Source organism: Canis lupus, chromosome 25 (assembly GCF_011100685.1).
Source record: "Canis lupus familiaris isolate Mischka breed German Shepherd chromosome 25, alternate assembly UU_Cfam_GSD_1.0, whole genome shotgun sequence".
Taxonomy (NCBI): Eukaryota; Metazoa; Chordata; class Mammalia; order Carnivora; family Canidae; genus Canis; species Canis lupus.
In genome coordinates this window covers 44,228,219-44,240,333 of record NC_049246.1, presented here as the reverse complement: position 1 = coordinate 44,240,333, position 12,115 = coordinate 44,228,219, and the positions used below count along the sequence as shown (strand labels likewise).

Genomic DNA, 12,115 nt, shown 5'->3' with positions numbered 1-12,115 from the left:
AAATAAGAGTCATGCCTTGAAAGTGATACCAATGGAGATTTGGTCATGAAGGCACCAGTCTTCCACCCATAACAGAGCAAGAGTTCTTCAGGAAGACCCTTTTCTCTTCTGGAATGTAAAGGACAGTTCCACTGGCCTGTGCCTATTGGATTCTTTCCACTGGGTACAATTAACTAGCTTGGATATTTAAATAATTAGTCCTCAAGTCCAGGTTGGGACTGATCCTGTCACTGACCAGGGTTTCCAAAAGTAGCAATGTGGGACATTTAGTCTCTTCTCAGAGCAAATGTGATCATCGTGACTCCTCATGTGGCTGTGCCAAGTGACCTGGAGCAAGTTACTTATGATCCCTAGACTTCAGCTTCTGCAAACCCACCAGTGATAACAACAGAAGAAAACTCTTCAGGCTGCTATGAGGATTACACGGGATAACAAATGTAGAGTCCCCAGGAGTGTGCCTGCGGCCCAGCGGGTGCTCACTGGTAGCTGCCATTATCGCCCATCATCACCACTGTCACTGTCATCAGCAGGCACTTGCCACCACTTCACTGTCTCACAGATAAAAGTGCACAGTCAGAGAGGCAGTCTGTGGTGAAGAAAAGAGCTGCTGTGACAGCCTGCCAGGTGTCACCTTTCTAATGACAAGATTACCAACTTAAATCTCTGTAAGTGCCCAGAAATTTCCCAATTACAAAATTCACAAGGTAGACTAACACAACAAGACCTATCCACAGAAGTACAGTCAGACATGACAACAGCACAGGCCAGAATCACACAGTGAACCAAATTAGCCAGTGTGTCATTGCGGAGTGGGCCGGGACTGGGGAGGGAGGTGTTCCCTAGAGGAGAGCTGAAGTCTAGAAGGGAAGGTCTACTTCTGCATATACTTCTAATATCTCTCATATCAGTACTTCAAGTCCTATATTTAGGAGTCAAAGAGATCTTACAGGAGAAACAGTTTTGGGCCGGCTGCTTTCCAGTTGAGTCCCCCAAAATGTGATTCCCTTCCTGCCAACCCCTTTGTCAGAGAAGCCTGCTGTGAGAAAGCCCACAGGCGCTACCTCTGCAGGACGCTCTTTCCCGCTGAGTGGCTTACTTGTTGCTGTCACGGTACTCATAGATGTGGCATCCTTGGGGCAATCCAGTCTCGTGATCCAGAGTGAAAGCAAGCTTTAGCTGCATAAAGAGAGAGGAGAGAAAAAATTAAGTCTAGGCAGGCATGTGCTATTCATTCTGGCTGCTGAAATGAGAAAAAAAAGTAAAGCAAAATCGCATTCCGTCCAGCTGACATGTTGTGGAGAGCCTGGGCCTGCCACCTCTGGGCAGAGCCATGCCTTACAGGGACACCGTCATCAGTGAGGATTGTTACTGGGACTCTACTTGCTCAGTTAGCATGTAACCAATTATTTACTAGGCACTTACTCTGTGCCAGATACTGAGCTAGTGGATGGGGAAAGAACAGGGAAGAGAAGCAGAGAGGGGCCTCTTTCACAGATCTTACTGTCTGGTCGGAAAGATTGGTACCAGTCATGTACCCACACAAATGAGTGAATGAATGAATGAATACAAAACTTCCAAATAAAATACGTTCTCTGAAGCAGGAAAAAGACTCCTGCACTTCTCCAGAAGTAAATAATCTGATCTAGACTGGGAGTGAGGGAAGGAGGAGGGAAGGATGGGGTGAGAAGGTTCTTCTTGGCACAGCACGTAAAGAGGCCCTGATGTAGGTGTCTGGGAACCGAAGGATGGCTGGTGAGCCAGAACCCAGCAGATATGGGGGCCATGGTGGGCAGTGATGCTGGAGAGGGAGGCCAAGTCAGAGCATGTAGAACCTCGCTGGCCACGTTAGGATTTATGACCTTTACCTTGGTAAGGACGGGGTGGATGACATGATCAAAGTTATGTTTTAGCAAGATCCCTTTGGCTACTGTGTAGAGAACAGGCTGTAGGGGTGAGAGCAGAAGCAGGTGCCCTGCGGGAGGCTACCAACCAATGCAAGTGAGTGGTGATGGGGGGCTGGAGCTGCGGGGTGGAGAGGGGGGTGAGGGAGTGGTGAGAAGGAGAGAAATGGACAATTTAAGACCTACATTAGAAATACCATATGATTTCACTCATGTGGACTTTACAAAACAAAGAAGATGAACATAGCGGGGAAAGGATGGGGAGACAAACCATAAAACAGACTCTTAACTACAGGCGGGGAATGGGCTAGATGGGTGATGGGCATTAGGAGGGCACTTGAGATGAGTGTGTTTTATGTAAGTGATGAATCACAAATTCTACTCCTGAAACTAATATTACACTGTCTGTTAACTAACTAGGATTTTATTTTATTTTTTTAAGATTTTACATTTTTTTAGAGAGAAGGGAAAGAGAGTGGGTGTGTGTGTGTGGGAGGGGGGTAGGCAGAGGGAGAGGGGGTGAGAGAGAGTCCCAAGCAGACTCCACATTGAGCATGGAGCCAATCTCATGACTCTGAGATCATGACCCAAGTGGAAACCAAGAGTTGGCCACCCAACCAAACTAGAATTTTAAGTAAAAAATTGAAATAAAAAAAAAAGTAGTTTTAGAAGTAGAGTTTATAGGATATGCTGATGGATTCCATGTTGGTGATACTGGAAAAGAAATCAAGGACATTTCGTTTTTGATTTGAACAATCGGGTAGGTGGCTGTTCCATTTGCTGAGTGAGGAGAATGAATCTGGGGGTGGCTAGAAAGCCAAAAGTTTTATTTTGGACATGTTAACTTTGAGGCACGCAGTAGCTTTCTCTGATTAGGGATGATCAGGAACAAGAATCTGGTAATGAGGTTTTGGTTTCTTTCTGGATCCTGGAGGGAAGTGCTCAGGTGAGTGCAGAACTCCTGCATTGCCAGGAAGCCAGAGCTCAGGGAAGTTCTGTATGTCCTGCTAGAGTTGAGTTGGTTATGGCAGCTTTAACATTTCTAAACCTAGTGCCAATTACTAGATTTACAAATTCACCAGGTTTTTAAATTGCCAGGGAAATTTTAACTAAAATTAACTGCACATTAGGAAGATACATTATTATAACTTTTTTTTTTTTTTTAACTGCAAGGCTGTTAACACAGATCTGCATCATTAGATGCTGGATGATTTTTCTCTTCCTGAGAGGGAAAAGAGCTTGTAGGAATGGCTTGTCCTCTTACTGACCCAGATGAAAATACAAAAACAGAAACAAGCCCTTCTTCACCATCATGAAGCCAGGAACTTCAAGTCAAAGGCATGTTTTCCCTACAGAGCACTGCTTGGATCTTCCCAGGCCTCTTTCAGTAAAACCGAAAATAATTGTTTTTTTAAAAAAATCTATTAACTATACTGTTTTTTCTTTACCTCTTTTTGCAGCTGAGGCCAGGCCTATATTCATTTAGTCCATTTCAAAGACTGCTCTGCTTAGAAATTTTCAAATCCTTTGACTCAGTGACTTATGAATTTATGGCTTAGAAAAATTATCATAAATGTAAGAGGAAAAGTTTTTTTGTAAAACTGTTCACTTCAGTATTGTTTATTGGAAAGACTCTAAACAACCAGCAATAGCTGAGGGGTTAGGTAAACTATACCATAGTCACATGCAGAACAGCAGCCCTTAAATTCTTTATGAAGAATTTTTCTTAATCTGGGAAAATATCTGGGTTAGATGGAAAAAAGCAGGATGCATACTTGATTATATGCCAAGAAAACTATGTAAAACAGAACAAAGATCACATAGAAGAAAGACTGGAAGGAAAGATGGCAACAGTGTTTCTCTCCTTTCTTTGCATTTTCCAAATGCTTTATGATAAATATGAGGAGCTATAAGCCATAGTCCTTAGTCATGGAATCATGGGAAATTTCATTCCTGAGGTCAAGAAACTATGTAAATACCAATTCAACACTTAGGTGAATGAGTAGAGATGGTGATGAGGGTGTGGGGAAGGAACAGGCCAGAAGAGCTCTCATATTTACTGAATGGAGAACTCATATTTATTGAATGCCTACCAAGTAAAGGCTCTCCTTTACCCTGACCACAACCATTTGAATTAGGTATTATGATTTCCTTTTTATAGGGGAGAAATGAGGCTAGGAAAGGTTAAGTAATTTGTCCAAGCCACAATTAGAATTTCAGCTAAAACCCACACTCTTTCCACCTCACTGGAATTAGAGGACTTGGTGATGGTCTGGATGTGAAGCCTGCCGGGGAGGGAGAAGTCAAAGATAATGTTTAAGGCACTCTGCCTTGGGCAGCAGGGCAGATGGTGCTGCTACTCATTGTGACAAGGAGAAATGGCAAGTTTAGAAGAAGAACTTGAGTTTTGTTTGGGATTGCTGATTCTGAGGCACCTTACTGGAGATGAATAGTAGGCAGCTTGTACAAACAATTCTGGTTTTGTAGGCAAGACAGTTATCTGGAGGTACAAATTTGGAAGCCTCTGGATGGTAAGAAGGTGACTAAAGACAGTGATGTGGCTGGGAATGTCCCAGGAAAGTATGTAGAGTGAAAATGAGGTCTTTGATAGCACAGCTGTACTTCAGAGCTGGGCAGTAGAGATTAAGGAGGAAGGGCAATGGGGTTTTGACTTACGATGTTACAGGACCCAAGAGGAGAACATGTCTTAAGGAGGGAGTAGTCAGCAGCATTAAATCCTTCTAAGAGTTCAAGTAAGAGAGAAACAAGCATCCAAAACAGAGTTCATTGGATTTAGCAACAAGGACTCTCAGGAGGGTGGTGGGAGCAGAGATCAAGGTGTGTGATGAGTGAAGAATGAGTAGAAGGTAAGGAGGTAGGGATCATGAATGCATGTAACTCTTTTAGTAAGTTAGATGGTGGTGGGCAAGAGTCAAGATGAATGGATTGGAACAGGACGGGGCAGGAGGATGTGGGCTTAAAGGAGAGTATATTGTAAGACAACAGGCTGTTTCAATGCTGATATAAAAGAAGTACTACAGAGGGCAGACTTGAAGATACAGGAGAGATGGACGTAACTAAAGAGCAAAGGTGTCCGAGATGACAGAAGGGACTGGAAACCAACATACAAGTGGAAGACCCTTTCTGCACTGTAGCAGTAGGGAAGGCTGGGCAGGGATGCAGATCTGTGGATTTGGGGGGGGGGGGGGGCAGGATAGGGGATGGTGGTGGTTTGGAATGTTCCAGTCTGATTTTTGTTCTTTTCTGAGAATTAGGAGGTCAAATTATCCACAAGGAATGGAGGGTTTGGTGAGGGAAGGAAAGGAGGTTGGAGGAAAGTTGATGAAGGCTTGAAACTGTTTCTTTGGAGAACAGGAAAAACCGTTGACCAGGGAAGAGCATGAGGATTGCCAGGGAGTGTTAACGGTCCAGCTGAGGCCACAGGAACTGAAGTTACTGTAGCAACCATCTGCCCAGAAGTTGATTTTTTTTCTAGCAACTTAGACATTGGCATAAAGAAAGTTAGGTTGGTCCAAAGCTGAGCATTTGCCAGGAAGGTCTGAGGGAAGAATAATGGAGCAAGGGAGTAGAGATACAATATTGGCAACAGATGGGCCAGAGACTCTAAGGGGAGATCAGGCAAGAAATAAAAACAAAAGGGGCTGACTGGAAGAATTCAACAGAAAGATCTGGGTGACCAATGTCTTGTATGGAGCTAATATATATTGAGCACATTATTGGTCCTGAATCCTCTATTTAAATGGCCCTGTGAGGTTGGGTCCTATCCATGGTACACAGGACTTTTAAGTATTTAGCTCAAGTTAGCAAGTCAGTCAGTCACAGAACTAAAGTGTGATCAAAGTGTCCATGAGGTTGCTAACCACTGGACAAGTGTCCATGAGGTCAAGGAGAGGAACTGAGAGTCGCTGTGTGAGGAATGGGAGGCACCAGAGACTACGTCAGAGAGTAGGTCCTGTCTGACCTTGACATGGCGCAGTCAGTCTCAAGACATGAGCAGAAGTCGAGGAATGGAGAGTCGGAGGTTCGGGTGAAAAGGTCCTCTGTGAGAGGTCTGAATTCACACAGGATGATAATATGATGTTTCCCAAACAAACTAAATCCACAAAGTGTGTCACTTTGGATGTGCAGGTATGTTTGTAGGTACCTACTATGTGCAAGGTTCAATACGTCAATGAATGAATTGAACTGGTCTATGCAGCGGACCCAGATGCATATCTAGCATTCCCTTCCTCCTTCCCAATGACATCCTCGATTTATTCAGCTAGGTACCCTCCCACACCCTCCAGGGAATCCAGGGGGAAGCAGATCGGGTTTCCTTCCAGGGCAGAGCCTGACAGTTCTAAGGCAACCTCATACACCTCTCAGTAATGGATCAGGAACCCAAGCCAATCGGTGCATGGCATTTCCTGGCCCTAGGAACTGGTTCGGTAAAGGGCATGTGACCTAACTGAAGCCAATGAGGTATGAGGGGATGTTTGCTGAGTGCTTTTGGGCATGAGCGACCAGAGCTGTTGCAACCAGAATGAAGCCAACTCACAGAAGGAACAGACTTTGAAGACCCGCAGAAGAGCAGAGCCAGAGCTTTTACTGAGCCACGCCTGGTCCCTGCCAGCCTTCCAGAACTCTACCGTTCTTTTGTAACTGCACATCATTTCTCTCGAGGATACAGACGCATAATACGTCTACTCACTTCTTGGTTCTACTCTCCACAAGGCAGCTGAGTTACCTTTCTAAAACACAAGCCTGATGACACTTTGATGGCTTCCTGCTATGTGCCACAGGTATGAGTCAAACAGCCTGGGCTCTCTTGGCTCTCTCACACAAACAAAAATGGGCTATAATGGAGGGATGGCGAGGGCACATGCACTGAGGAAAGGGTGCCAACCAGGGAGGACCTCAAGGTAGGTGACAGGAGTCTTAAGGGAGAAACATGAGTCTGCCTGACAGGGAAGGGTGCCCCCAGCCCCTCCGTTCCTGCTGCATAATCCCATGCACTTCACCCACACTGCACAGCTCACCGTGTGAGTCTGGATCATGTACTTTCATACCTCTGGCTCTTCCTTATTAAGAGGAACTTTTGTGACTGCTTCTAGGAGTGCCCTTCTTGTCTACCCCACCCGGACCCCACACATCCTTTGAGCTTTTCTCTGGGAAAGTCAATCTTCACTATTCCCTCCTCTGGTAACTCTCTCCCAGTGCGCCCAAGGGCTCAGGGCAGATACCTTCACCGGGTACCCCCGCAGGAGTGGCCTCATCACTGTCCACGCAGATGCTCAATGCGTGTCGCTGAGCTGACCTGCCGAGTGGAGACAGGGAGCGTTCTGTTTACTTATGAACAAATGTCCAGTCATCTGATACACAGGCAGGATCTCACCCCTGCAGGTTTCTGGGCCCCTGGCATGTGTTGGTTCTGGCTGGACAGATCTGGAGTCCCCTGATCTCATCCCTGAGTTTGTTTCGCCTCCTCTCACCTCAGCGAAGAACTTCTGCCTCACCGCTGTGCCCCTCAGTAACTGCCACCAGATGAGCAGCAATGGCTCAAATCCCCCTGCTGCCCGGGTGCATTTTGCCAGCGCCTTTGAAGAAACACGCAGTCGGTCTTTCACTCAAGAATATTTACTGACTGTGTCCTACAAGCCTGGCACAGCAAGGAAGCAGGCAGGCCTGTGGCTGCCATGGGGGCCACTGCTGGCTATGTGGAGACTGCCGGGACCACCCACGGAGTCACTTGGTTTGGAATGACCGTTGTGACGACACCTGACGAGGTCCATCTTTCCCTCTTCCGGAGGCAGCTGCTACTAGTCAACCTTTGCCGGGGAGGACAGTTTCCAATTGCACCCCATTCCTGGTGTCAGGTGAGAAGAGAAGGCAGTAACCAGGTCACTGTCACCCTCCACCAGCAGAGGAGAAAGGCCTTTAAATGAGTCTAGTCAGAAGTAAGGCTTTCCTCTAGACAAAGGCCAGGCAATCTTCCTTGGGCAGGGAATGGAAAAGCCTCTTACTTCTAGGGGCTCAGGCTAGGTCATAGGGGAGGACAGGTGCTGGGGAGCTTAGGAGACTCCTGCTAGGACCTCTTTAGACCCAGCCCTCCTGCTCCAGGCCGGGCCCCAGTGTGGGTGACGAGGAGCTGGGCTGGCTCGAAGGGACTGGGGCTGTTGGGAAAGAACAGACCCTCCCCATTCGCTGTGGGAGTGTGGGTTACAGGGCCGTTGGGGTTGTCAGGCCTGCAAGAGCCCCTTCTTCAGTCCCACTGGGCTCTGCGGGTGCGAGATGGCCAGGGAGGCAGCAGGGCCATGTTTCCCACAGGAGACAAGGAAGCAAGAGTGACTGGTTCAGGACTACAGAAGCCTCCTCAGGTGGAACTAGGGGAAGAAGGCACGCCCCAGGCCAAGCAGCAGAGGGGACCACAGAGTCATTTAATATAACTCTTCAAGGAAACGTGACCTTTCTTTGTACGCCAATCCGTGAAGCCGCTGGGCCAGATTACATTCACAAGAATAACCGAAAAAGAGTAATGGAACAGGACAGGAAAGGGCGGCTAAAGGTGGCGTGCCAGGTGTTCCCTTCGGCCAGTGAGCAAACTGGGCTCCAGCTTGCTCAGGTATCCAGTTCCAAACAGCCTCGTTTCTGGAGAACATTACGCACAGGCCACATGGCATGAAACTCCATCAGCTAAGGGAGATACCAGCTCAGAGCTTCTGGTGCTTTTGAAAACACCTGGCCTGACCTTTGGAAGGCAAGAAATACATTAAGAGGTTTAGGAGTTGCCGGATTCGTCCACGACAGCTTCGAAATGACTTCTGATGGGCAACTGGGTGTCTCTGACCATGGCCCAGGCAGCACGTGCCGGCTGCTTCGTGACCGAGGTGGGGACCTGGGGGCCAGGTTCCGAGCCCCCGTCCCGGGGGTGTACTGAGGGAGGCGGCTGGCTGCTAACAGCAGAGCGCGGGTTCTGTGGCCAGGATCGCTCTGGTTCAAACCAACATGGGTTCTCCGGGAGGCCTGGGAGCCTCCTTCAATCTGCTAGCTATTAGGACCGAGGTTCAAACGCAGGTCAAGGAGCAGCCTGGGAAGCCTCCAGCTGCTGTATGGTCGGCTCTTCCCCTCACAGTCCACTGGTCTTGCGGGGTGTCCAACTCTTCCTTAAGCCGAAAGTGGCAAACGCCATCACTCTTCAAACATCTCAGGCATGCCATTGATGGCACTTTCAAAGCGCACAAGTTACTTCTACCTGAACCTTGGTTCTGTAATTGAAAAATCTTATTAGAAGGAAATCTTCACGTTCTCCGAGGTGATCTTTCGTTTTTCTTCTTCAGTTTTTCTTGTTTGGTTTGGATCTCCTAAGCATTATTTCTTTTTTTCCATCTCCTCTTTGCTTTCTTTTATAAGACAAAGATGCTGTGGACTTGGCTTCCACTTGGTTCACAACGATTCTATGGCAATGTATTAAGTTTCTTTCTCCTAAGTCCACTGAAGTCTTTTTGGACTTGGAGAGAGCTTTTTAAGAAAGAACTTGCTCATTCAGCAGGATTTTCCTCCCCACCCCAAAGCTCTGGTTCTGACCTGGAAAAAATAAGAGTGAGAAAGAGCAAGAGGATCCTGCAGTCCTGACGCTCAACTTCCCAAACCACAAAAAAGAACCTTGCTCCAGTAACGTAATCATGGAGATTTCTGGCACCTTGGTCTTTCAAGAAAAATACATCCATCTGCTGGCACAGGAACCCATCAAACTAAATCCTGTTCAGCATGGAGTTCCCGATTCATTAGTGTTGGAAAGTCTATGGTGAGGCTGGCCGCACCACTGGATGACGCCTCCCTGCAGGGGCGTCTGTAAACCCCACAGCTGTGTTTTCACTTAAAGCCACTTCTCCTGACTCCACTGCACCTTGTTCCAGAGGCTCGTTCTATTCTCATTAAGGTTAAATCTGACAGGACAAGGATTCTTCAATGCTGAAGTTTCACTTGTGCTCAGAAGAAAAACGTTGGTCTCTAGAGCTCTGGTCAATCCATAGGGAAAGCTGCTCTTCAGCAAGGAAACCATGCTTGTTGGTTCATGCTAGGTTTGCTTCAGCTAAAACAAGCCTTTCTCAGGTGAGGAGGGCCCTGGTTTCTCCTGCCTGCCTGTCATGCTGCCTCCCCTTCTGGGGTTTATTTCATTGCTCACCAGCAAGGCCAAGGAGGAAGAGCCACTGCCCCACACCCTCTCTCCCTTTACTACCAGGTGAGACCAGCATCCTCCTTAGCAGAACAGGATCACCCTGCTAGAGCTTTCTTGATCAGGCCTTACCTGGTCACTGGGCCACATTTTGGCTCCTTAAATTTCTGAGCAACATGACAACAGTTATGGCAAAGTGTCGTGAACAAGTGTGCATGTGTCACATGCAGTCAGAAGCAAGGACATGCAGCCCAGCTGCTCCTCCTACTCACAGCTGGAGCATTCAGGATGATTCTCGTGGCCTGATCTCTCCCCCAAAGTGGGACTACTGTATTTCTGATATTGGAATCAGAAAATAGGATGCCCAGTCACAGGAACTATGTTCACTCCTACCGATGTCATTTTACTTCTGTCTCCTTTCTGTGGTTCTGGTTTTCCATCTTTCTTTCTATTGTATTCATTTCACTGTTTATTTCCTTTTTGCAAGTCTTCTCAAATCCTTTTTGGAAACAGAAGAGGGTATACATAAATGAAATACGGGTCTTCAAAATATAAGCCAAACATACATAAAAATATGAGATCCAGGCAGGTTCAAATACAACCTGATTAAACAATGATCATGATGGTAGGCATTCAGTTCATGGAAGAAAGAAAACGGGACATTCTCATACAATCCTCAGAGCCAATGATCAAGCTGGCTCTCTTCTTGAAAAAACAGGAGAGAACAGAATGATCTTCCAGGGAATTGGCCTCAGTTTCCAGGGACTTGAGGAGTCCGGGAGTTATATAACCCCAAGCTGGGAGCCAGCAGCTCTGGCCTCATCTCTGTTCTCTACCAGACTCCGGGGTGGTGGTGGGGTTCTACTGGCCTTAACCTTTCCACCTGTAAAATGGAACTGAGTTCCTCTATGGTCACCCTTGTGGCTTGTTTTATGGATGAATGTGAAATACTTTCTAGGTTTACTGGAATAAAGGACCCATGATAAATCCCTGCTCTATCTGGGAGAAGAAGAGCTCTGAAGATTTCAGAAAGACCAGTGCTCACCTGTTGAGATGATTTAATGAGAGAGAAGTGGCAGGGAAGAAGTCTCCTGCCTATGGCTATCTTGTGTAGCCAAGAGAAACTGTCAAAGTTCATGACTTGATTCCATGTTAATTACACTTCCTTCCTCCCAAAGCCAAACGTCTGGACACCATATTCTAGGACAACATTCTAAGGTCATTTCCGGTCCTGGGGCAGCCAATCTGCGGTTCTCCCTGGCTCCTGCAACCTGGCCTTGCCTGCAGCAGACGGCTTAGCAGCATCCCCTGGCAGAAGAATCACAGACCACCACGATCCAGTCACAAACCGCCTGTTGATTTGACAACACTTTACTGGATTGTTCAGAACAATCTGGAAGGGACACCTAGGGGGCCCATACCTGCGGGTACCCGAGGTTCCAATTCTCATCCAAGATAATCACTAGTATCTTAGCTGTTTTATTTATGAACAACAATATCTAATAGATACCATCCTAAGTATGGTAAAAACCAAACACCTGCATGTTGTAAGGTTTCAAGAAAAGTACAGAAAGAAATTTGCCCTAAGATGAAATGCAGAGACTAAAAACTATGGGCAGAGGTTGGTGGAGGATGCTAGTAAGGGCCAAGATCCAGGAAGGAGGAAAATGGACAGACTTTGTTTGCCTTGCTAACTGAAAAGTCAGCTTTGGTAACAGAGACTCCTTGGATAATCTCACATGGTTGAAAATCATTGAAGAAACTACATATGATGTTAAATGTTACAAAAATAAGTTTCACAAGAATCTTAGGGGAACATTTTCATTAAGCAGACAGTTGATTTCCCTCTAGCCCTGGTATACTCTGGCTAGGGGCTGCAGGTTGGAGCTGGGTGGTGGAGGGCAGTCAGAAGTTCTCCCAGTCTGCATGGCCCTCAGGGGCCCTCTTCTGCTCTCACTTCTTGCCCATTAGTGCATCAGACTGGACGAGTTCTCTTTCTAGCACTTCTAAGGACTTGTGCTTTTGCTGCAACCCTCCT

At 46.9% G+C, this 12,115-nt stretch overlaps 1 protein-coding gene across 11 annotated transcripts in view; it reads right to left on the bottom strand.

Moving 5' to 3' along the window:
• The window catches only part of DIS3L2 (DIS3 like 3'-5' exoribonuclease 2), a 346,373-nt gene that overhangs the window by 42,902 nt on the left and 291,356 nt on the right, over positions 1-12,115 (bottom strand). For all 11 annotated transcript variants that reach the window (XR_005378821.1, XR_005378822.1, XM_038574186.1 and 8 more), the window contains one exon: positions 1,097-1,176. Coding sequence is in view for 9 of the 11 variants with exons in the window: in XM_038574186.1 (XP_038430114.1) it covers positions 1,097-1,176 (80 nt within the window). In the remaining 2 variants the exon portion in view is untranslated. The remainder of the gene's footprint in view (positions 1-1,096; positions 1,177-12,115) is intronic.